Source organism: Acyrthosiphon pisum, chromosome X, assembly GCF_005508785.2.
Source record: "Acyrthosiphon pisum isolate AL4f chromosome X, pea_aphid_22Mar2018_4r6ur, whole genome shotgun sequence".
Classification (NCBI taxonomy): domain Eukaryota; kingdom Metazoa; phylum Arthropoda; class Insecta; order Hemiptera; family Aphididae; genus Acyrthosiphon; species Acyrthosiphon pisum.
The window spans coordinates 11,088,183-11,115,800 of record NC_042493.1 but is presented as its reverse complement, the minus strand read 5'-3'; the positions used below and the strand labels follow the sequence as shown (position 1 = coordinate 11,115,800).

At 32.2% G+C, this 27,618-nt stretch overlaps 1 protein-coding gene and 1 non-coding gene across 6 annotated transcripts in view; both read left to right on the top strand.

Annotated features, from left to right (window-relative positions):
• The first annotated feature begins 4,713 nt into the window (after positions 1–4,713).
• Positions 4,714–27,618, top strand: part of LOC100164870 (chromodomain-helicase-DNA-binding protein 7) — a 40,055-nt gene continuing 17,150 nt past the window's right edge. For 3 of the 5 annotated variants that reach the window (XM_016808724.2, XM_016808725.2, XM_016808722.2), the window contains exons 1-23: positions 4,714–5,551; positions 13,843–15,947; positions 16,224–16,355; positions 16,417–17,534; positions 17,607–17,756; positions 17,968–18,306; positions 18,652–18,742; positions 18,910–19,113; positions 19,285–19,782; positions 19,844–20,071; positions 20,362–20,489; positions 20,555–20,743; positions 20,896–21,127; positions 21,217–21,459; positions 21,513–21,669; positions 21,749–21,956; positions 22,017–22,212; positions 22,307–22,520; positions 22,584–22,825; positions 22,893–23,040; positions 23,337–23,475; positions 23,538–23,625; positions 25,055–25,163. In XM_016808724.2, coding sequence (XP_016664213.1) covers positions 13,947–15,947; positions 16,224–16,355; positions 16,417–17,534; positions 17,607–17,756; positions 17,968–18,306; positions 18,652–18,742; positions 18,910–19,113; positions 19,285–19,782; positions 19,844–20,071; positions 20,362–20,489; positions 20,555–20,743; positions 20,896–21,127; positions 21,217–21,459; positions 21,513–21,669; positions 21,749–21,956; positions 22,017–22,212; positions 22,307–22,520; positions 22,584–22,825; positions 22,893–23,040; positions 23,337–23,475; positions 23,538–23,625; positions 25,055–25,163 — 7,054 coding nt within the window. In that variant the 5' untranslated portion in view covers positions 4,714–5,551; positions 13,843–13,946. Of the gene's footprint in view, positions 5,552–6,202; positions 6,613–13,842; positions 15,948–16,223; positions 16,356–16,416; positions 17,535–17,606; positions 17,757–17,967; positions 18,307–18,651; positions 18,743–18,909; positions 19,114–19,284; positions 19,783–19,843; positions 20,072–20,361; positions 20,490–20,554; positions 20,744–20,895; positions 21,128–21,216; positions 21,460–21,512; positions 21,670–21,748; positions 21,957–22,016; positions 22,213–22,306; positions 22,521–22,583; positions 22,826–22,892; positions 23,041–23,336; positions 23,476–23,537; positions 23,626–25,054; positions 25,164–27,618 lie in introns of those variants that run through there. The other 2 variants (XM_008190209.3, XM_016808723.2) reach the window with 2 other exon arrangements.
• Positions 13,610–13,670, top strand: Mir965 (microRNA mir-965). Its single transcript, NR_040169.1, has one exon. It is a non-coding gene; the product is annotated as a microRNA mir-965 (primary transcript).

The following is a 27,618-nucleotide window of genomic DNA, read 5'->3' as shown; positions in this document are numbered from 1 at the left end:
TTGTGTTTATCTATATCAAATAAAAATTATTAAACTAATAATTATTAATTTGTTTTTCATTTGCGTGCTTGGTACGCATTATTTAACCTTTTCTAGTAATTACCAATACTTTAGCCAAGTATGCTGCATAAATTTAATACTTTATAGATATTATTGACTATTGAGTGTTGGATGCTCAGTTCCGGTATTATATTAGATAATGTACATTTTGAGCCTTAGGTAAGTATTAGCCTAAGTATTATAAGTGTAATGTATCAATAACATCTATGGACCAAGGCGTAAATATTTGAAATTAGTTGCGTTCTCGAAAATCTTGACCACCTGAATGCCGTTTCTGTGGGTTAGGTCAATTTTAACGAAACAATTAAGACATAATAATAATATAATATAACTAAAAACGTTTTCAAAGTTATATTAATATATTATATGAGTGCGTATAATAGTCATTATTCGGTTATAATACATAAGATTAAAATATGTTTAAAAAAATGATTCCAAGGTCTGTTACTTATATTAGCAAACCTAAATTAAAAATATTTATAATATGCGTGTATTATATTATATACCTACGCAATATATCTATGTGTAATCGTTACATTTTACTGGTATCGTACACGTATCTGGTATCTATAGGTACTATCTAGTAACAATAATCGTCTTTTTATTTTTTTCTAATTCACTTGCATGCATGCATGTATGTTCAGTCTAGCCACTCGACCACCTCACCCTTTTAAATAAATATGCTTCTGATACACAAGCTACTTAAGTACTTAATACTACCTATTTACCTACCTACATTATAATTACATATATAAATTCTGATAAAATAGTAAATTACCTACATTGGTAATATTATGTACCAAAATAAATGGTATGAATATAATAAATATATATATATATAATATTATGTAAGGATGTATCTTAATGTACATTTATCTCTTATTTTATATTTATGTATCACAATCATATACCTAGTCACGTACCAAGATTTTATTTTTTTTTTTATTACAATTTTTAATTATTCACCTATATATTAAAGATTATATTGGTACCTACCTACATAAACTATAGTCTATAATGTATAAATAATAAATGTATAGACTAATCGTCGATAGGTACTACAATATTTACTGAGGTGATTGCAGCACTATTTAAATTAGTACATGTTAGTACCTAACCTACTGTATACATAGTATATACATATTTTATATAAATAAATGTATAAAATGTATTAATATTAACACGTAACTAGTGGCTATTTCTAGATTGATAGTGTATTAGTGTACACTGTATCAACATTTTGGTGTCCTTCGCACAACTGATATGCTTGTGGTACTAAATTACAACTAAATTAACCTAGTAAGCAGGGCCGTATTTACAATTTTGCCGCCCGTTATGGACACATTTTAATATTTAACCAAAAAAAAAAAAAAACGTTAAATTCTTAAATTATCCCTAAATATCCCTAATACCTAAAAATTATCATCAATGAGTGCCCCGCCGGTCACCCCCTAAAATTTGCCGCTGGGGGCACGTGTACCCCGTTGCCCCTACCCAATTACGGCCCTGCTATTAAGTAGCTTCTAAGTTCTAATTTTTATAAATCAAAATGCTCAGCGATAAATAACAATAATACGCAGATAATTAAGTACCTAAAGTTGCGAATTGGTTTGCATATTTTGTAATGTTAGTTTGATTTTGAAAACCAAATAAATATGTACAACACCAAACAATAAAGTATATTAGGTACCTACACCATTTAATTCAGGTGTTCAAATCAAATTATCAATTTGAAAAAAATAAAATAATATCACACTTTTAGTACCTATCTAAAATATTTAAAAAATTTAATGAAACTACCTATTATCATATTATTATATCATATTATGACACGATAATTATAAAAATATTCACGATTTAAAAATTAGACAGTTTAGACGGCGATCGAATAACATTTTTTTGTCATTGATAGGTGTACAAAGTTTTTTTATTTCGGAGCCAGAAATATATTCTATACGTCATATTGTCATGTACCAGGTACGTAATGAATTAATGAACAACGTACAGCAAATTCGATAGAACACGTGGAAAAAAATGAAAATAATAACCACCAAATGCGGACATTTGTAGAGCGCAAAGTAGGCATATAGCCAGGTAGTTGAGCATAAAACATAATAATACGGTATATACGGATGTAGGCAGAAAGGGAGGGTGGAACGCGCGTACTACATGGGGCAATATTGGCCATACGGTAGTCGGTTACAGAGGTATTGGAAATCGACGGAGAATAAACTCCGGTCAATAACGTGCGGTGGGCACAATACAACAACATAACAACTACTCAACAACAACAGCAGCCGCCCGCCGTCCCCTGTTCGCCGTCCGACAAAACGATCGTTATTATTTTCATACGTTTTCGCCGCGATCGTGAAATCTACGAACGGTCTAAATGGCAAATACACACATCACAGCGGTATATCGTGTATGGTGTATTATTATATAGGTATTATTGTTGTGCGTAAACCTACGCGCGGCGACGTGTCTTGCACTCTTGCGGCACACGAGCGCTACCTATTGCCCCGCCATAAACTAACACCGGACGAAGAAAAAGTGGAATTATTTATTTTTCGATTGTTCTCTCGCGGCACGCCGCCGCCGCGCCACGTAAGCAGGCATTACAGGCAATAGGCATTCACATTTCACACGCTGGCGGGCTGGCGGGCGGGCGGGCGGGCGGATACCATTATATTATACTCTCGGACGTACCGGGATTTTCGCACACGCTTAACGCGCGTCGCCACTGAAAATGTTACGACTGTCGGACGTTGCCCCCCAACCCCACCCCACATCCAGGCAAGATAACTCCGGTACTCCGGTACTCCGCTACCCCACCGACGACCAACCCCCCCACCGCCATCCACCACTTCATCAAGGGTCGTCGGGTCGACCGCACAAAAATTCGATATCGTTATTCGTTTATACGACTGCAAACGGTTTGCCACACCTATCATAATGTCATCACAACGACGACGGCGGTGGTAAAATAATGTTAATAAAACATTAAAACTGTTAATGCATGCGGATGTGAATTGTGAGGGCGTAACGACGATAGCGCATAAACGACGATGTAGGTCCGCGCGATTCATAAATCGGTTGGATCGGTTGACGCGGCGGCGGTGTCGCCGTCGAGAGAACAGGCTACGTAGCAGCTGCGGCCGGCGCGAGTGTTATCACCGGCGGCCATCGGCGGTGTAGTAGTTGACTGTAGTCATATCGGCATTCACGGTGCCTGCGAGCGGCAGGGGGACGTGAAATAAAAGTGCATCGAGAAATAAAAAAATAATAATAAATAAACGATTCTCGGACGCTGGACTTGCAATTCCGCACAATTGACAGCACTGGCGTACAGATCAATTAAATGTATAAAAAAAACTTATTCATCCCGAATGTTGTACACGGGCAGAGCGGGACGGTACCACCACTCTATGCACGCCATCGCCACTGTCCCGTCACTCTCTCTCTCACTCATTCGCTCTTCTCTCCCGCTCACCGGTACTCGCTCTCTCACCGGTCATGTTATTGATGTTTCGCCGCCGATGTTTTAAAAATACAATTTCGTCGGCACGAAAAGATATAACGCGTGCGTCTGGACTCGGGAAGCGAGACTCGCCGGGTTTTTGGCGCGATTCGTCCGCCGGCGTTTCAACCGGTGGTCGAAACACAGCCGCCACAGACTCGCAGATTCGGTAGGTAGAAATGCATTGGCGGAAATCTCGTAGTCTGGGGAAACCACCGACGTTAAGACACGATATATACATTAATACATTATAATCCCCCATGCGGCACGTACGCAATGGTCACAAGACCACAGCGGTAGTAATTATATCATCAGTAATGACGATAATAATTATATAAATATAATTCCAACAGGAATCCTACTGTCCGTTGAACGCAATCTGTCCTGGAAAATTATTTTTTCAAAAAAGACGACCGTAAAGTCGGACGACGACAACGATAATTATTATCGTTACCGTCAAATCAAATCGTTATTACATGCCATCAAAATGTACGCGTGTCGCATGCCGTTTCATACTCCGCGGTTCGACCCTCCGGTGGCTGCGGATCGTCCGAAATCGGGTGGGCCAAATGGACGGGTAACGAACGAGGGGTAGATAGAGGTCTGGCGCGGGAGAGGGGAGTGAGCGGCATCGCCCGCCCGTATACACGCGTATGCATACCAACGCGCGCACGCGCGTATGTGTATATGTGTGCGTGTGCGTAATATGTCATACAGACGGACGTGTAAAAACATTGTGGTCAAAGAAGAGAGTATAAACGACGGCGGCGGAGGACGCCGCGACGATATACCGTATTATGCGTTATTGGTCAAATTATCATCCCGCCGGTGCGGCACGTAACGCTTCCTGCGATTGGCCGACGCTTCCGAGAGCCGCTGAACGGAACACGGCTGGCCCGACCAATCGCGTGCTGCGTTACGCGCTGCCCGTACACTCGTAAGCGCGACCCAAGATACAATGTCGATGCCGCGCGCGGGCGCGATCGCGGCGCGCGTGTGTGTGTATGTACGCGAGCGCTCGTACCCTACTCCGTCCCCGGCCAACCCCACCCGTCGGAACCGGCAAATCGTCGACGGCGCCGCTCGCCGTCATGGTTCGTGTGTACACCGTACCGCCGATCCTGTGCGTGCGGAAGTGAGTTCGTGAACGCCGCGGCGTACCGTCAGAGAGTGTGTGTGTGATGTTTGTGTATTGGCGTGTGCGCGGATTTGTGCGTGCGTGTGCGTGTGTGAACTGCCGGAGGATTTGCTTTTGACTGTTAAACGGGAACACATATAATAATATAATAAAAATAAAACATAAATTACACAAATAAAACACAAATTAATGTTATTGGCAATAAGTAAAATTGCTGGATAGGTAGTATAATAGTATACCGTAAATGTAACCCTCATATAGTAATAGTGACGGTAGTAGTGTATTCAATGACACGAAATTTAGAAATTTGAACGGATTACGAAAATCAAAATACCATTGAACCTAGTCCGGGAACGTCGCCTCACACACGACAAACGGTGTGCAGTACTACTACTACTACTACTACTACTATACTACTACTACCACACGGAGTAATACTACCACTACCACTATAATATTATACTACTACACATTATATACATATATACTATTTTTATTATTATTATATTATTATCGTTTGTTGTTAAAATTTTCGTTTCTTATCCGGACACGGATGTCTCGTTTGTCTCGTTCGCGATAGACATCGTACGATTTTCACGTCGCCGTCGTTGTAGTTCGCGAGTGCGTCAACACGCACGGGACTGGAATCGAAACGTGAGTCGTTGCCGCCGCCGCCGCGTAACATGCATTTTGGCCGCCGCCGCAGTTATTCCGACGTTAAAAGTGTCACGGCGCCTACATGAATGGTCGTTGTTCACGTTGTTGCCGCTTAGCTACAATGCCGCGATATCATCACACGCCGAATATATGATGTGATTGTGTCGAGAGACTGTCCGGTAAGTTTATTTTCTTCCGTATTTTCCCCCCAAACAACGATTATTGATAATTTAATAATCATCCCGTGATTGTTTATCTATGTTGTTGTTATTATTATGATTATTATTATTATTTATTATTATTTATTATTATTGCTTATTAGTTATTACTACTATTATCGTTATTACTACTATTATTATCGTTATTATTATTGTTATCGTTGTGCGCGTTGTGTGTGTACGCGTTTTATCGGGGGCTTGCTCGTAGACGTTTCGCTTATCCTGTTCTTATAATGATTTTCGCTTTCGGCATTAATTCTGTGCGTTTTCAAATACGGATGAACCTTGTTTTTGGTAAAAAAGAAAGAGCCGCGTCAGCGACCAGCGTGCGTGCGAACGCGTAAATTTGTACGCGTCTGTTTATATTAAATTATATATATATATTTATACAGACATATATTTACACATATACATTAAATACGTTTGTATATGTATTCCACTATCCCATGTATATATACAATAGTTATCTGTATATGTATACATACGCACACACACGCGCACGGGTATATACGCTTGTGTGTGCGTGTGTATGCGCGTGTGTGAGAGTACCGCTGCCGCCGCCACCAACACCGCCACCGTCACCGCCGCCGCCGCCGCCGCCGCCGTAGTAGTAGTAGTAGTCGTAGTCGTCGTCGCCGTCGCCGTCACCGCCACTGTCGTCGTTTTGTTTGTTGTTTACACGATGGTGATGCACAACGCACAGGGATAGACAGTGTACAACACGGACCGCAACCGTAAATGACGCAAACGACACGGAAGGGAAACAAATAAAACGCCGGGATCGCCGTCCGATCGGGCTCGTTACAGTTTTTCATGACATTTGGTCGTCCGGTACGCGTCCCGCCGCGCCGTGCACGTCGCCGCCGCCGCCGCCGTCGTCGTCCCGTCGCGCCGCACGAACTTCGGTCGTAATTTGGTTTTCTTCTATTCGCCGGATTCGCCGTTTGCGTGCGTGCGTGCGTGTAATACCGTTCGTGCGGACGCGGTCGAGAATACGCCGACGGGATAACACCCGTGTTTTGGTAAGGCCCCGATTATACGTGTTCGCTTATTATTACTATTACTATTATGATTGTGATTTGCTTTAGTGTTGAAATTATTGCATTATTTTACGTACTGGATAAGACGATTATGAGTTTTTGATCGAGTCCCCTTCCTGTTGTGAATATGTATATTGTTCTTTTTATTTTTGTTTGCTGCCGGCGTCTTCACTCTACAGTCTACCGTGATGGAAGTTTGTTTTTCCATCGAATGCTGCAGAGCAATTTATTCATTTGTCAGGTGCTTGGATTACCTTTTTGTGTTTTTACAAATCAAAAATGTTGTTAACAATTCTCATTGATGTGACACATCTTTATGTAGGTTAGGTTAGGTTATGTTTACTACCTAACCTAAGGGTTCTACTAAAATACGAAATACATCCTTTACTTAGTCAAATAGTCACTAGTCTTGTCTTTAAAACGTTTCAATATGACTCAGTTTATGACTACCTGACTAATTTTGATGTTTCACTAAATGATATTGGCAGCCATAGTGGTGAAAGTACAAAATATAAAAGTAAATTAAACCTACAGGAATATTTAGTTTTTTTCTTGGTAGGTACCTACCTATCTATTTTGATTAATATAAAAATTATATCAAATTTATACCTAAATAATTACAACCTACCTAGATGTATTTGTTTTTTATGTTTAATTTCCTTATGTAGATTTTATAGGTAATATACCTAGGTATAAATACTACTGTAGGTATGCATGAAATAATTTATTACCTGAGATATTTTATTAGTACTCTTTTTTTGATCCACCATTGTTTAAAGCAATGTTTGAGTAAACAATATACTAATAACTAATTTTCATGACTAAATGATCAATAGGTACATTTGAAAATGTAAAAATAAAATGTATTTATTAGACATTTGATAATTTGTATAGGTACCTAATGTATTTACATACTTAAACTATGTTATAATTAGTAGATTATTCTTAAGTATGCAGGTATTAATAGCATTAAGTATGAGGAATTATCTTATTAGGCACCTATACTGTCAGATGTATTTCAATAATTTTAACAAGTTAGATGAAATCCATCGTTATTATATTGGTACTTTGTAGCTTAAACTTTATTCAAGACAAGGGTTCGATCACTCACACGTGAAGACTGAACCATCGAATACAGTCATATCCCTAGATGACGTTTAGGCGCTTTGTGATTGGTCACAATTTTTGTTAATGCAATTGTTAATGCAATTTACACAGCTGTTGTGCCAATGTTATTCTAATTTTTGCTATTTGAGTTACTTATTAGTAGTTATGCGAGGATACTACCAGTTAATGTTAGCTGAGAGGTTCACTCTTATCCTGAATAGAGTATAGGTATAATAAATACAGAATATGAGACATAATATACATTGACTTATGATTCGTTAAATGTCATTCAGTGGTCCACTAAATTTAAGTTAACCATTAGGTAAATAATTAATCGATTTTTTAAGTAACTTGGCAGTTTATATTGTTGTAATTGCAATATTTGATATAATATACTCTTATGTCTTCATAGTTCTTAAAATGTTAAATTAAAATCAAAACATCTTGGGTATTTAAATATAATATTGTAGGTACCTACCTATTTACATTCATTTTATTCAAGATAATAAAAAAAAAAAGTTCTAAAACCGTTTACCTATAAGCTAGTATTTATCATTTACTTTTAATTTGACTTTTACTGTTTTTGATTTTAGTCGTCATGTAGGTAGAGTAGGTTCATGTATTCAGATCTATTGTAATCATTATGAACCCATTGTGAACACCCTTCACACAAGTCATAAACTTCTCCTAATATCTTGAAGCACCATGTCTTAAATTTACACTTAAATACCTATTTAAAAAAAACTTCAACCTTAAGAGTACATGCTACCCGCATGCATTGTCTCCGTCTTACAAATGTACAACATAGCCTAAAACTGTTTTGTGTATAACAACTTTACTCGCTCTGTATTTATAGTAGAATTACCAAAATACCACAACAACGGATAGAGAAGAACTTAATTTGTGATGGAGCTTTTTAATTTTATTGATAACACTAACCAATCATTGTTAATAATTAAATGAAAAAAGACAAAATAAACCTAATGTTCTCAAATTGATAACTTTAATTGTATTTATGTTGTGCTATATCACAGACACAGTTCTTCCCTATGCGTTGAGTAATTTTGGTAATTCTATTATAAATTGTAGAGCGAGTAAAGTTGCTACACACAAAACAGTTTTAGGCTATGTTGTACATTTCTAAATTGAAGATTTAACACACGCAGGCAGCTCGTCCTCTTAATGAATTTACTTATGCTTTCTATTCTTAAATTATATATTTTCATAATAATTTAAGTACCAAACCCCATTGATACTATATTTTAATGTATATTAAACGTACGTAAGTATTTAATTTGCTAACGACTTTAATTTCAAATTAATTTAAAAGCTAAAAAATCTTAACATTTTTTTTTTTGATTTCACAATATTTAAAACTGTCATATACCTATTATATTTATCACTAATAGTTGAATTTTTAAAGTTTAAATTGTGTCCTGAAATCCAAAGTTTTTGGAACACCAGTTTAATTTTTTTTTGATTTTCTTAAACTGCAACCAAAACAAAATCAAAACAAAATCAATAGCTTACACAAATATAATCTAAAACCTAAGAATTAGAAATTAAGAAATATATATCTATATATCATATATATTTTTTTTTATTTATGTTTAGTTTTAATGTTTCACTAGATGATATACACATATTTTACTTAGTCTTATATAATTAATAATTTTTATAAAACAATACAACATGTAAATTATACACTACTAATGATTACACTCATGTACACATAATAACTCCTGGGCCTCCACACGAGAATACTCAGTGAGGCCCAGTATTCTTATCTTGAGAAATAAATTAATAATAATTAAATAAACTGTTGACAAAACCTAAATTGAAACCAAATAGTACACTGTTCATTGGTTAGCATGGACATACAACAATTTTATATTGAGAGTAAGTACCTACTTACTTATTTCAGAAATTAGAATTAAAGGTTAACTTACTTAGGTTAACCCGAGGGCTCACCTATTATTGGCTTCAAACCCATCTTAAAATCTTACCAATTTATGTTTGCTATCCAAGACGACCAAATAACAAGTTTTTATAAATAAATGTGATATTGATATATAAATATAAATTTATTGAATATAAATATAATGTTTCATTACTGTAATAAACCTCATAGTAAATACTAATAAGGAATGTTAAACCATAATGAAACAAAGTGATACGTGAACCTCAAATTATTTACTATATATTACTTTCAGACAATGCTTATATAATATTCTGCTTTAGGTTTTGGGTCTTCAAAAGTAAAATATGGGTTGTAGTTATTCTGCTTATGGTTTTTTCTTTAAAATCACGTGATATACCTATTGATTTTGTTGTGCCTAGTGCCAAATTAGGTTAAGCCGAGCATGAATTAAATTAAAAGTAGGTACCTATAATATGGTTTCTTAAAATTGTTTTCATTTATATTGTTCTATAAATCATCACACATAAAGAAATAATATTTAAAATTAGATCTGCACATGTTCTAACATCATTATGTAGGTATGTTTATAATCTGTTAATAGTAAAAAAAGCCAGTTACAAGCATATTGAATGAGCTCATACGTTGGTCTACCTCCCCCTCGATCTCCCCTAATGCCAAAATCTGCAATGTCGCTGCTCAGCAGCTTAGCCACCAAGTGTAATTACACTTGGTGGTGGCAAATGACTGGCGGTTGAGTAGAGGTTAGATATATCAGTAGTAGGAATAGACGCATAGTTTCAATACATTTTCGTCCGGACATTCTTATTATGAACATTGTAATAAAAAAAATGCTACCAAGTTACAAATTCCAATTAAAAATAATCAAATCAATATTTATTTTATATAAAAATAAGTACTATATTATTTGTGTACCTTAGGTATATATATATGAACAAATGAAATTACTTATTTAAACTGCATACATACAAACCATTATGAAATTATAATATTTAGGTTGACTAAAAAAAGATATATAGAAGTTTTAAGTATAAAAGTTAACTACACTTTTTTTACCTAATTTTAAATGATCCTATCTTAATTAAATAACTCTTCAGTTCTACCAAGTACTTACAATTAAGAAATTAACAATTACTTACTACTTGTTCACAAGAAGTAATTTATAAATATTTTATCCGTTTTGTTTTCTATTACCTATATTATTAATTAATTTTGATGTGTGTATTATTTTAACTCTTACAGCTGTTGCTTATTTTTTATTAAAAAAAAATATTTTAATTTTTATATACCTAAGTACCTATTTCAATATGATGTAAGATATTTAAAGATAAGTCAAGTGAATTTATTATTTATTTTTCTGTATAATAAGAAAAAAGTTCTTTAGAATTTCATTTATATTATGTTTTAGAGTATATAAGTAGTTAGATACCTACATGCTGTTCAAAAACGTTGGAAACAGTTATTAGATTAATCATGACTGATAAATGATAATCTGATATAGTTAACGAGGTGATGAAATATTTTACCTAATAAATGTGTGGCAGTGTTAAATATCTGTTATTGGTATATGTACCTATGTATAAAAATATACAAACACTAATTAAGGAGTTTCCAATTTTTTTGATCACCTTGTATATGTAAACCATATTTTCACGTGAACAAATGGTTTTGATGTGTTGTGTTTAATTTTAGTATATATTAAGAAAATTGATCAAAATGTGTTGTACAAAGTAGGTATTCTATTTAAATCGTTTGACTGTCTAGTAAATATATTTAAAAATAATAAAAATTAAACAATATAGATTTTGAAGTGTAAATATTTCTAACAACCAGCTTATTTAAGTAATATGTCTATTACTGTATTTAAATAATGATAATAATGGAAAAGTGATGAAACATTGAAATATTATAATTAAAAGGCTTACAAATAATCAGTACATTATTTATACTTAGGTACATGAGTTAGTAGCCATTCAAATTGATATAAAAACAGATTCAATAAATATGTAGGTACTGTGTAATGTTACATAGGATACAATTATATTCTTCATAAATATTGTAGGTACCTTTTACTATTTGATAATTTATTATTCTATCTACTATTTTATTTATTTTCCCAATAATTAAATATCAGCTAACATTTTCTAAAATTTTTAAACAACTTCATAATATGCATGTCATTTAATCTTAAACAGGTGTAAATCAATTTAACCTAATATGATCATATTGGGGAGGATCATTTTGATTCTACTAGATACCTAGCTAATTGCAGTAAAATTAGCTGGTGTAGCCACAGGGCTTAAGACCGATACCAACATTTTTAGATACCATGTAACTTTTATTTTGATATTATGGTAAATTGTAACTTTGTTAACAGGTTACTCAAATATAAGGTTAACTTTTAATCGTTAAAAATCCGCTGATGGAGTTTTTTGGTTACCAGTTGCCGATAGAAATTGCTTTTCAATATTTTTTTATTTTTTAGATTTATTTAATTATATTTTGTATTATAGTATATGTATATACCAAATTAGTATTTTGATTGAAGTGTATAATATGTTGTATCCTCATTAAAAACATCATTGATTGATGAATAGAGCGCGGATTTGATTGAATTACAAAACCAATCAAATATGCGCTAAAAAATCTTAAATATGTATAAATATATGCACTAAAATGGTCAAGTATGCACCAAAATAATAAATTTGAAATTATGGAACCTAAATACCTAAATACTTTTAATACTAATACTAAATTCTATACCTAAATACTTTTTTTAAATATCTATGTTTTGTAACTAGTTTTAATCTATAAGAAAAAAAATTATTCCCAAATATATTTGGGAAAACCGGTTCATTCCTATAGGTACCTTTTACTTTATTTCAATATTAATTGAAACTATAAAAATCTAATACATTTTTTTTCTATATTAGGGGTATAATAGCAATTATTTCAAAAATGTCTAAGAAAAGACCAAATATATACTAAAAGATGAAATATTATGTAGGTAATTAAAATTATAAAATAAACCTTAAAGAAAATGGGTACATTTCGAATAATGATATGCACCATAAAGTTTCATAGTTTAAATTGTAATGTCATGAAACAAGTTCTGTGTTCACTTAGCATATCATACGATCAACCCGAATAAATATGTGAATGCATATCCATGCTCTATTGTTGAATAATAATTATCAATAGTGATTGCATTTGAATGTCATTTATTTTATTTTATATTTTAGTCTAAAATTATATAATTTTGTTATGTTATTTGACTATTATAAGCCGATATAAGTGATTTAATTATTTAATATACCGTAATTTTAATAAAATGTCAATTTAACATTACAATCATATGATTTGGTTGAGATTTTTATTTTTTGGTTCCAATAAATGATTGTTTATATTGCTAGTATTCACATTAAATTGAATAGTAATAATATAAGAGATATATTATTATCTATGGATCTTTATATTTACTACTCCAGTTTTAGTAAAAAAAAAAAATGCATTGGGTAAATCATTTAGGTATTTGTTGACGAAGCATATTATATATTTTTTAGATAGTGGGTTCTCTTGAATTAATAGATTATATGTAATGTATAACAACCTGAAAACCATAACTATAGATTTATTTTCAAATTATGTATTATAATTGTTATTGTTTTGTTAACCCCAATGTTAAATTTGTTTTATTTATAAATTATTCATTATAATTTATTTCATATTAGAAACTAGAGCCTATGTAAATTTTAAAATATATATTTTAGTATTTATTAATATTTGATTGATGAAATTCTACACTCAGTTTTATTTTGTAATATCTATATATGATATGTTTGTATGAATACTAATTTACTAAAATAGGATTGTGAACATTTTTAACATTCAGCTTAAAATAAACTAGTTCTTCGTAATTTGAGTATGCTGAAAGAGGAAAAGTTATAACGGTTATGTTCATAATAACAGTCGTAAGCGTATAGCTTTTCCCCTTTTAGTGTATTCATATCAACAATCAACATTCAACATTTTTTTTTAATAAGAAACGTCATTTTTATACATCAACTGTATCTTTAAACTATATTGAAATTTGTATTAATAAAATGTTAATTTTTATAATAATCTTTTAGACTGAACCAAATTAATTAAAACTTTTTCTTTTCTAGGAAATAAATCCAAAACTGATTAATTACGATTACATAAAACAATGTCAGACGGCGACACCAATGAAGATCTGCTAAATAGCAGTATTTAGTTGGTTCAGAAGACTATGGATTCATATGAGTTGTTTGGAGAGGATGTGGGTGGAAACATGTTGGAAGGTTTATCTGAATTGGGAGGAGATAATTTCACTGATGTGGCAGGTCGTGGTAGTCAACCCCCTGCAAATACAGGTTATGCCCAATCGCAACCATATCAGTTACCTGGAGAAATGCATGGTCACCAAGGGGAGTCTCCACTACAAAAACTTGCATCATTTGGACCCCCAGGTGGTGCAGGGCCAAGTGCACCAGATTATAACCCTGGTAATCACATGGATCACTTTCATTCTAATCACTCTGGATCAGCTTATGGATCAAGTAGGGTTTCTTCAGGCCTAAGACCTAATTTAGGACAATCTGGACCGCCACAGTATTCACCTTATTCAGATGCTGCAGCAGGCATGTATGGTGCCACTGATCAAGCTGCTTTACAAGCTTGGTCTAATTATCCTGCTCCAGGTATTAGTAGGCATTATCCACATATAGCTCAACCATCTTACAGACAACACATGAGTTATCAACAACAACCCAGTCAAGAAAATCAACAGAAACCGGGTCAGTATGTATCTATGATGACTTCACATCAAACTCCATCTAGTGTTTATTCACGAAGTCAACAACAATCAATGGCACCTTATCAAAATATGATGTATTCAAACACTTCACCAGGGTATTCTGCTTATGGTCATCAACAGAACACTACTACTGTTTCTTCACGAATACCACCACATCACATGCAACAATATCCACAACAACAAATGCAAATGCCTGAAATTCCTAATCCTCAAGCTCCATCAAACTACAATCATTTACAAACGCAAATGACTTCTCATCCAGCATTTTCGCAGCAACCTCAACCACCTCAACAACAGCAATCTCAACCACAACAACCACAACAACAAATGCCACAAAGGTCATTGGGAATTGATGTACCTAGTAATCCTTCTTACGGGCCACCTAGTGGGGGTAACCAAAGTAAACCTCATACTTCTCAAGGAGGAAGCCCTCAACCGCAATACCGTGCACAGTTTCCCCAACTGTCACCACAAATGTCTCCAAGACCTCAAATGTCACCTAGGCCGCAAATGTCTCCAAGGCCTGTAATGTCACCAGCAAAACCAACAACACATTCACCACACCCTCATTCCGCTCAATCTAACATGTCTCCAAGGCCTGCTACAGCATTAACCCCAAAAGCAGTGGCTACTTCCAGCCCATCTCCTTATGCTCAACAGAGTACTCTTCAACAACTTGAACAAATGGTGATGCCTACAGTTAATACTAATACAACCACCGATTATCCAGGATATAGAAGTGGCTTACAAGCTAATACTTCTCCACATTGGCAGTCAGCACCAAGGCCTCCTCATAACGGAGGAATGGTTTCTCAAAATATTAACGACCAAGGATTACCAGTATATTCAGCCATGCCATCTGAAGACCAAAATCTGGATTCTTCTAAATCCCAATCAAATTCTAATTCTAGCGGTAATTTGAATATGAATAATATACCTAATATGGGTGAATCAAATTCTATTCCAAGTCAAAATAACCTCGATTATCCTCCTAACGCACAAAATAAATATACCATTTTAGAACCGCAACACATTCCTGTTTCACATTCTGCAGATATGCCTCCAACTTTAGAACCACAAACAAATATACCACCAGCGCAACAGCAGCAACAGTTACAGCCAACAAGCCAGAACCCAAGCTCTATGGAACACATGGGGTCTAACAGTATGACTTCTACTGGTATTGGGTATAATGACTCAATGTCACAATATCAAAATGGTAATAAAATGGATGAAATGATCGGCAATCAACCACCTGATGCACCTCAACAGATGCAACATTCCCAAACTTCAATGTACGATCCGAGAGGCCCTCCACCTCCAGGAATGTACCATTCTTCACCAATTAGTCATCAACAAGAAATGGCTGCATTACAACAGCAACTTCAAGAATTATATTGTATGCCACCTTCTGGGCCTGATCATCAATTAAGGGTACTTATGACTTTAATATTTAATAATTGATTGAATTTAAACGTGAAAAAAGTTTAATATTACATTATTATTTGTAAGAGAGATATATTTTGAGATATGTGTATGCTATGACTGTTATGTAGTGTACTAGTATGTATGACAGGGTTTTACAGGGTAAATAGCTTTAAACTTTTCAATTCTTAATGTTTGTTAAAGTATTAAAAAGTAAAAGTAAAGTAAAAAAAAAAATAGTACTAATTATTTTCATTTGAACCAAAATTGTGTGTGTTTTTCTAGATAAATCATATTCAAGATAGGATATCCATTCTGCAACAACATGAAGCAAATGATCAATGCATGGGTGGTGTACACTGTCCAGTTGTTAACCCTATGTATCAACCTGCGATCATGGAACCGACTGTACCGGTGGTATGCATTTTAAATACACTTATTTATATTATGAAATTACTTAAAAAAATAACTTATACAGGTGTCAGGTCGAGGAAGAGGAAGAGGACGAGGAAGAGGTAGAGGTAGTACTTCAGGTGAAGGCCGAGGGACACCTAGACCAAGAAAAAGCAGAAAAAAAGCTCAAGAGCCCGAGCAAATTCCATTTTCTCCTCCCTTATTACAACCAGAAATGCCAACACATCCCATGGTGCCACAAGATATGATGCCAATGCACATGAATATGAGTCCTGGTATGGCCCAACCTCATCATATGATGGCTCCTGGAATGCCACATATGGGAATGCCACCTAACACCATGCATCATGAACATATACCACAATCGTCTATGTATAATAATTCAGATTCTGCATACCATCACCATATGCAATCCTTAGGATGTCCACCACCACAACAACATGTGCCTCAACAACCACCACCTCCACAGTTGCCACAATTGCCTGTGCAGCAACCTATAATACCATGTACTTCTGAGTCACAAATAGTATCTAATGCTGTTCCTTATCCAGAGCCTATAATGCCTCCAGTTCATCTTGAACAACCTATACAAATGTCTCCTGAACAACAACCACAGCCACAACCACAGCAACAGCAACAGCAACAGCAACATCCACCATCACAACAGCCACAACTAGAAGAATTGCAAGAACAACAAATACAAGAACCAACAATAATGCCCCAGTCTCCAGTTGAATCAGAATCACTATCCCGTGCTGAATCTCCTTTGATGGAACAAATAAACCAATCTCCGCCACCTGAATCTGAAGTACTGTCACCCCAACCTCCGACAGAAGTTAAAAAAGATTCTGATCCTGATATTCAATCACCAATTGGAAGTCCTACTGTGGAAAAATCAGTAGTAGATAACGATGATACTTCAGTTGTTTCACATCAGTCTCGATCACTATCACCAGCGGAATTAAATGAACCACAATCTCTTGAGCGAGATTGTTGGTCTGGTAGCGAACATGATCCTCCTCCACCGACATTGACCGCAGAAGTTTCACCTCCAGCTTCTCCAAAAGTTGAAAATGAAATAGCTGAATCAAGCATTTTCAATTTCACTGAAGATGAAGAACCTCCCCCACCACTTCATTCACTATCTGATGGATCTCCTAGGAAATTAAAAGGACTTCCAAGGTATTTAATTTAATTTATAATCATATAATTGTTATTTGGATTGTTGTTAATAATTCTTTACATACATTTTAGAACGAAGAAATCACAATCTCCAAAAACAAAAAAGCCTAAAGCAACTAAAGTTCCTAAATCTAAAGCAAAAGATCGTAAGAAAAAAGAAATTATTCTAGAAGCTGAAACAGTTGAAGAAACCCCTCTTCCTCCACCTCCAAAGCCTAAGAGGTAAATTCAATTTTAAACTTAAAATTTTATTAATTATTTGATGATATTTGATGATATTCATCATTGATGAAAAGTAATCATATTTTATTTAGTAATTTATTCAATTTAGATTTTCTAGTGTTTTTGTCGTTATCTGTTTAATATAAGAATAATGTTACGTAATTGATTTAAATTAGTTGTTAAAAATAATATGGTATATTTTGCTGTATAGACAATCAAAAAAAAAGAAAAACTCTACACCTGAAAGTAAAGTATCTGAAGAAATAGATCATAGTAAAAATACAATGGAAATTAAGCAAGAGGGAACAATTGATGAAAGTACACCTGATGAACTGGAAACTAAAGTTGATGAAACAGTTGAAAAGGAGTTAGATGATACTGAAGTCGATATAAATCTAGAAAAGAATGATAAAGAAGTTATAGCCGATGAGTCATTGGCAGACGTAGAATCATTGCCTGAAAGTCAACCAGAGCAGCCAACAAAATCTTCAAAATCATCTAAACGTAGTACTGATCGAAAATCAAAAAGTCGTAGCAGTCGTGCTTCCAAGTATGTTATGAATAAATATGTATATTTTACAATTAAAGGCCTAAGTAGGGACATTTTTCTGAAGGGTGGGGGGCTAGAATTGTATCACTAACAGATCTTAAAAATTGGTATTTTAAACTAAAATATGATTTAAAAACTGGGGAGGGAGGCTAAGCCCGGAGTGCCTTCCTCCCCAAGCCCCCATGTTTATAATATCAAATGTTTTCATTTTGATTTGGTCTATTATGCTGTACTTAAAAATATATAATGTACTTATAACAAGTAATTTATATTTTTAATTTAATAATGTTTAATTTGCGGTTATTTAAATAAAAACTAATTGGTTTTTATATGTTCTTATATTAGACGGAAGAAACCTAAACCGCTGGTAACAAATGAATCTGAAAATGATGAGCCTAATGTTACACCACCACCGTCACCTGAAGGTGATGATAATGTGAGTATCTGAAATTGTTTTTCTTTAATTTAATTGTTCAACTCCTCTTCTGTAATATTATAATTTATAATTTATTTTATATACTGAAAAAAAAATTTTAATATATTTTTCTTTATTATTCTTTAAATTGGTCTTACAACTGAATAATTATTTTTATTAATTAATAGAAACGAAGATCGGGTAGACATACACAGAGAAAGAAGTATGTTGATGACATTATGTTAGCTATGTCGGATGAGGATTCACGAAAATCTTCTTCTCCTCAACGTTCTAAGTCAGCAGTGTCTGGTAATGTAAATGAAAATAAGCAAACAAGTCAAGATAAAAATGGTAATGGAAGTAATTCCATTAAACCCAATATGGTATATATAGTAAGTAATAAAAATTATAAAATTGTAAATATTATTTAAAAAATTATCGCTGTTTGGATTTAGATTGCATAAAAAAAATTATGTTTACAATATAGTGTCATCATGTGCACACTGCCAAAATAAATTATTTGATTTTATAAGCAGTAGGTTTTAAAAATGTATATATTTCAGAATGTAACTGATGAGGATTCAATGGTTGTTCAACACATATTGGCTGTTCGAAAAGGTACAAGGGAAGCCACTAATTTAAATAAAGATGATAAAAATTCACCAAGTGATAGTGAAGGTGAAATAAAAAAAGAAATTGATGAAGTTAAAAATGAAGAAAAGTCAAATGAAAACCTTGATGAAAAATCTGAAAAGAAGTCAGAAGACCTACCCGAAGAAAAATTGATTGTCAAACCTGATGAAATATCAGATACGACTATAAAAACAGAACAAGATGAATCTGAGAAAAATGACGAAACTGAACAAAGTTTAGATGAAAATGAAGATAGTTCAAAGAAAACTATTGAAATTGATGAATATTATGTAAAATATAGAAATTTTTCATACCTTCACTGTGAGTGGAAAACAGAGGAAGAATTAATGAAAGGTGACAAGAGAATTGCTGCTAAACTTAAGCGATTTAAACAAAAAATGGCAAATAATACTAATATTTTTGAAAATGTAAGTCACAATTAATAAATAACAAAAAATTTTTATTTATAATATTGTATATCCGTTTTAGCTTGAAGAAGAACCATTCAATCCGGATTACATTGAAGTAGATCGTGTCCTTGATGTATCGGAACAATTAGAAGAACCAAATGCTGAAAAACCAACTAAATACTATTTGGTAAAGTGGCGATCACTTCAATATGAAGACAGTACATGGGAATTAGAACAAGATGTTGATCCAGCTAAAATTGAAGTATTTGAAAGGATCAGATATACACCGCCAAAAGATCAGTGGAAGGTAAATATAGAAATATTATAACTATGATATAATTGAGTTATTTAATATGATGACTGTAGCCATGCTAATATGAATGTTTATATAATAACCGTATAAATATTTAACATATTGATAATATATTACGTCTGAATATTACTTTTATACAGAACTCCTAAAATAATTAATAAAAAATTATAACATGCTAGTATTAAAAATAATTATAATGACCTTGGGTGCATAGTTAACAATACTTATAGACTTTTAGTTATTGGTTAAATAATTACCAAAATAAAGTTTTTTTTCTGTTTTAGCCTAAGAAAAAACCATCTCCTAATGATTGGGTGAAATTAGATAAATCTCCTACTTATAAAAGCAACAACACCCTTAGAGAATACCAATTAGAAGGCCTTAACTGGTTACTTTTTTCTTGGTATAATGGGTAAGTTCAATTTTAATTTATTTATTGTTTATGAAACAGTATCAAATAATAATTAATCACTTTAGGCGCAATTGTATCTTGGCTGATGAAATGGGTCTTGGTAAAACAATACAATCATTAACATTTATTCATGCTGTTCATGAATATGGGGTGCGAGGACCATTTTTAGTTATAGCACCATTGTCAACTATTCCAAATTGGCAAAGAGAGTTTGAAGCATGGACTGACTTAAATGTTATTGTTTACCATGGATCGTAAGTATATTTAAAGTTTTATTTTATATATATGTCTACTAGACTTAAATAATATTGATTTGTTATTAATCACATTTTGAGTATTATATAATTAAATGTAAAATATTGTTTATTATTCATTGGGAAAAAAATTAATTAAAATTGTTTTGTAGATCTCATAGTAGAAATATGGTACAACAATATGAAATGTATTATCGAAATGAAAAAGGGGCTATAATTAAAGATATATCAAAATTTGATGTTCTAATTACAACATTTGAAACCATTATATCTGATTGTATGGAACTTCGAGATATCGGTTGGCGATTATGTGTAATTGATGAAGCTCATCGTCTTAAAAATAGAAATTGTAAATTATTAGAAGGATTGCGTGCATTAAATCTTGTAAGTTTTTTTTTCAATTACTTTTTTTTGGCAAACAACTTTTTAACTATTACATGTGTTTCTAAATATTTATTTTAATTTAATCTTAGGAACACAGGGTTTTATTGTCTGGGACACCACTACAAAATAATGTAAATGAGCTATTTTCTTTACTTAATTTCCTTGAACCAACACAATTTTCAAGCTGTGAAGATTTCTTACAAGAGTTTGGTGCTTTGAAATCTGAAACTGAAGTACAAAAACTTCAATTGTTGTTAAAGCCTATGATGTTAAGAAGATTAAAAGAAGATGTTGAAAAATCAATTGCCCCTAAAGAAGAAACTGTTGTTGAGGTAAGCTTTAAATTGTATAATAACTAACTTTATTTTAAATATATCATTTATAGGTGGAATTGACTAACATACAGAAAAAGTACTATAGAGGAATTTTAGAGAAAAATTTTTCATTTTTATCAAAAGGAACCACTTCAGCCAATGTACCAAACCTTATGAATACAATGATGGAATTAAGGAAATGTTGTATTCATCCTTACCTATTGAATGGTATTTTTTTATGGTTTTAATTATTTTTAATTTCGTAATCTATAAACTCATTTTCAAAAGTATGGTTTTTATTTTTTAGGTGCTGAAGATCAAATTCAATATGATTATCGTAATTTAAACGGTGACGATCCAGATGTTTATTATAAAGCTTTAATTCATTCATCTGGTAAAATGGTATTAATTGACAAATTGTTACCAAAACTCAAAGACAACGGTCACAGAGTTTTGATTTTTAGTCAGATGGTACGGTGCTTAGATATTATTGAAGATTATTTGGTGTACAGAAAGTAAGTTTTATCATTTTAAATTCATTTCAAATATTTTTAGTAACTTATTTTGTTCCCTAGATATCCATTTGAACGATTAGATGGTAGGATTCGAGGAAATTTACGTCAAGCTGCTATTGATAGATTCTGCAAACCTGACTCTGATAGATTTGTATTTTTATTGTGTACTAAAGCTGGAGGATTGGGTATTAATTTGACTGCTGCTGACACTGTTATTATTTATGATAGTGATTGGAATCCACAAAACGATCTTCAAGTAAAATATTATTACGTTAAATTAGCGTATGACTTAATAATATTGAATAGGAATAAATATTATTTTAATTGTAAAATATATATTTAATCTTTAGGCTCAAGCACGTTGTCATAGAATTGGTCAACAGAAAATGGTTAAAGTGTATAGACTTTTATGTCGGAATACATATGAAAGAGAAATGTTTAATAAAGCTTCTTTAAAACTTGGATTGGATAAAGCAATTCTTCAAAGTATGAACACAGCACAAGGAAAGGATTTAAACAACAAACAACTTACCAAAAAAGAAATTGAAGACTTATTAAAGAAAGGTTCAGAATCATATTTATTATTAATTATTTTGTTTTAAACAAAAAAATTTATTATAATTGTAGGAGCTTATGGTGCTGTTATGGAAGAAGATAATGCAGGTGATAAATTTTGTGAAGAAGATATAGATCAAATCCTCAAGCGTAGAACTCAAGTTATCACATTGGAAAGTGAAAAGGGATCGACCTTTTCAAAAGCAAGTTTTGCGTCTAGTGGTATTCGACAAGATATTGATATTGACGATCCTGATTTTTGGAAAAAATGGGCCAGAAAAGCTGACATTGACACATCCGAAGGAGGAGATCAAGTATGTCATACATCTATTAATTCTAATGATATTCTCTGTAATTGATTTACTATTGTTTTGTTCGCAGAATGATTTAGTAATTTCGGAACCACGCCGACGTACACAAATTAAACGTTATGGCCATGATGAAGCTGTTATGGACATGTCAGAACTGGAATCATCAGGTTCTGCTGATAGTGATGTGGACAATAGCTTAGGAGTTGGGCGTGGAAGAGGTTAATTTAATACTTTTAATTATATAATATTAAAGTAAATTATTTTTTAATGTATTGGAAATTGTTTCAATAGAATACTTTAAAAATTAACACATATTTAAATTAGTATAACTTGTACTCAATGACGTATAATTTAAAACTTAAAACTTAATAAATTTGTTTTACAATTGTTAAGAGAAACATTTAAATTATAGCCTCTAAACAATTTTATTAATTTAAATGCAAAGTTTTTATATTTTATATTTTTTTGATTAATAAAAAACATTATATATATATATATATATTATTTGTATTAGGACGCCGGACTAGAAAAAGCAAAAAATTACGCACTAAATTTATACCTGACGATTATGTACCAAAAGACGGGGAAGTCGCTTATGGCTGTTGGACCAGAAGTGAATGTTTTAAAGTTGAAAGGGGAATTCTAACTTTTGGGTTTGTTTATTATTTTTTATGAATTTGTTTCTTAATTAATTTTATTAATTTACGTATTATAGTTGGAGCCGTTGGCCAGAAATCATTCAACATAACGACTTTCGTGAAGGATGGAGAGAAAGTGATGTGGAGGATCTTGCTCGGATTGTTGTTAGTAATTTATGAAATTATGATTATAATATATTATAAGTATACTTTTTGAAATGATTTGAAATATATTGTTTTTATAAAGTTTAATATAGGCTTTAAGATTTCCATAGGGCTGTTTGTGGTAGTGTTTTTGTAGCATAGACCTTATTCTAATAGACTGGCCATTTATACACGTAGAACGGTGATCGATAAAGCGCGCTCTTCGTGTGTGACTTGTGATTGAACGCTAATAATTATTATATAATATGTACTCGACAGAGAATGACAACACTGATGTGATTATACTGTACATCACTGCTGTATGTCTGACCGGCTACTACCACAGCTTCACTATAGGCAAGGCCAGTCTATTAGTATAAGGTCTATGGTTTGTAGCAAATAATTGTTAGTGTGTATGAAGATCTGGTTGTAGACACGACATATGTGTATGCACATGTCAACAATATGTTGCTTGTAATAATTATATCACCGGTAAATTGATCAGTTTTCATTTCATCATGGTGTTTGATCAAATTATATGATTTTAACATTGACAATTAATCGAGCTTAATATGTTTTTTTTTTATCACATTACAACTTTTTATCTACCCAAAGAAGCATATTAATAATTCACTATTAAATATGCAAAATGTAAATATTTTTAAGTTAAATTTTGATAATTGAGGGGTGGAAATCCAAAATGTACTATTGCCAAAATACTGATTTTTCAGGAGAAGCCATTTTCTGTATCTTAACACTTCCAATAAAAATAACCCATTATCAGACAAATAATTTTGAAAAAAAAATTTTTTTACAATTATTTATACTTGTATAAATAATACAAAATAATACTTGTATATTATTTATACTACTAGTTATATTTTTAAATTAATCTAAAACTTAATTAAAATTTTTAAACTTACATTTTAGTACATTTTGGAATAACATTTTTACTTCCCTATATAGGTATACGTACAACACGGTTAAAAGTATGTTTTGGAATGACATAAAAATAAGTGTGTTTTGGAAATAGTTTGTTTTGATATGATTAGTTCCTATTCTTTTAACATAGGCAATAGTACGTTTTGGCGTAAACTGGAAAAAGTACGTTTTGATTTTCTAAACATCATTTTTATGTATGGAAGAGGTTCTTTTTGGATTATCCAGTCATTTTGAATCCCAAATTTGAACATGAAGTAGTATGTTTTGATCTATTCTGATGACATTAATCGATGTATCGATAATTTTTCCATAAGAATAGATACCTAACTCGATTTTGGCAATAGTACATTCGGGATTTCCACCCCACAATTGTATGTCCAAATTTGTAAGTAAGGTGTGCTTAGGATCTAAAGAAGACAAGATGAGAAATCCAAACCTTTTTTTAAAAATTCATATTGCGTAACTAACTGAAATATATATTATTAAAATATTGCATTTTTTTTTATAGATTTTATATTGTTTGCGTTTCTATCGTGGGGATGAAAAAATACGGTCCTTTATTTGGGATCTCATAACACCGGATAATATTTCAACCGACGATTCTCCTTCTCATGGTGGTAAGTATTTTATCAATATTTAATGTACCTAGTTATTAGAATTTTAAAATAATGGTTTATCCACACATTAATCATTATTTTTTTATTGTATCTCCCCATTTTGCTGACCCTAATTTTTCTACATGCATATTATTGCAAATTTATTAATATGCATTAGATTGATAAATCAAGAAAAATTTATTAGCTTTCATATTTTTTTGCTTAATGATATTGTAGGAAAAGTAACTTAATGAATCTCATATGTAAATATATAATAATAAATAATATCAATAGTCCTTAAAAGTAGTAATATTAAAAATAAATTATGTGTGGTGTGTGTGTCATAAGACAATCATGTGGGAAATTAAATTTTAAACTCAATTTTGTGAAGAAAAAAAATGGAAATTTTAATTTTTAGAATAACATAATATTATTATTTATTATCGTATGGTTGGTAAAGCTTTTATGTACGTTGAAACAGCTGAATATAAGTTATAACACCCAACCATTAAATTATTTGTTTGCCTAGGTACCTCTGAAAAAAGTTTCACTTCTAATAGTAAAATATTTTTTATCTAAATTAAAATTATTTACCTAGTTTATGCAGGTATTATTGTCCAGCACCAACTTCTTATTATTTTTACAGTGATTATAATACAATTAAAAAATGATGTCTGTCAGCTATTCGTAAAAACCTATCAACATTAGTATTATATTTTTTTTCATTATCTTGTATTATACCAACAAAATACAATTTTGAAATGTTCCTTTATAAAAAAAAACATGAACAGATTTGTCGGGATGATGAAATCTTGAGAGTAAATCAGCAATACACATTTTAGGGTCAGGGATATATTCAAGTGTAATTTCCCTGAAACTTAATATAAGTCTTTTTGTTTATGATTGTATGGACTGTAATCTTTCTCCCATTAATTAAATTATATAATTTCTTACAACCAAAGACAATGCATAGTAGCTCTTTTTCTATCTCTGTGTACCTCCTTTTACATTTGGTTAATGCTCTTGAATTGAATGATACTGGGTGGTTTTTTTGCAAATGACATGCACCGAAGTTGTGTCTTGATTTATCACACTGTATGATTATATTTAATTTACTGTCAAAATACCTTTAAGACAGAGGCATGAGCTACTTTTTCTTTTAATATTGCAAGGGCTTCACTATGTACCTTAGAATGATGCCATTCCGTTTTATTTTTAATTAGATTTTTGTCAACGGTTCCGTAGTTGTGAGTTATTAGGTATGAATTTATGTAAGTAGTGTAGTATACCTAAGATTTACTTTACCTCTTTTTTATTTGTTGGGTTATCAAGCTCTAAAATAGATCAGACATGTTCTAGAGCTAAACTCATTCCTTTTTAAGAGAAAATCATACCAAGAAACTTAACCGCAGTAATTTTAAATTGCAGGTTTTTGACATAACATTTTAAATTTTTTCCTGTTGCTCTTTTAACTACTAATTTTTTTATTTCATCATGTCCTGTCTTCGACTTAGTTATATATTATTAAGTCATCAAAGTAGATTTGTTGGTTTGATATATTACTAAATGTCTCTTTCTGAAAAATGTTTATAGCGGAACCTAATTTGAATAGGAATCCGTTGAATTTCCACCTCCTAAATGGTGTTTGGAATGTACAAATATTACTTGATTCAATATTTAATTCCATATACCAAAACCCATATTTGAGATTAAGAATATAGAACCATTTTGTATCAGCGAAGTTAGGTATTATTTATTCTGAAGTTAATTCAAGTGGGTCAAAAAATATTTGTAGGTCACCACATTTTACAACTATTGTGATACTATAGACTCAGTCCATAATTTGGTAATCTACCTTTGAAACTATCAATTTATTTTCTAAATCAATTAATTTAAATTGTATTTAAATTACCTTTACCTTTTTCATTGACATAACCATTATTCATCTCATGTTTAGATGACTTACTGTAATATTGTCTTTTTAGGGTTTTCATCCATTTCTGTGGTTTCTTCGGTTCCTTCTGTGTGACCAGCAGAATACTCTCGTCTTCCATTTCTTCATGTTGAATTTTTGCAATTTCTATTAGTCTGCGTAGATCTATTGCTCTCTTGAATGTTTTTCTTTTATCAATCTTCCTTGCATAGGGCCATTATCAATTCCGAAGCCACTCCAAAAAATAACAAAATGTAATTAAAGTTAATAAATGGAAAATGCAAATATTCAATATATTCTGATAAATAAAAAAAGACTACATTTGAATAATCAATGAAACTTAATAGATAATGATTTCTGGGATTTCTTAAATATTCCTAATTGTCACCGTTTTGCTGTGTTTCTAGATATTGTTCATTATTAAATGTAATATTATTTATTATGATATTACCAATTCTATGATCAAATTATTTCATATTATTATATAAAGTGATTTTTTTTTGTATATTTATAAATAATTTGGTTGTTATCTTTGTAATCTGA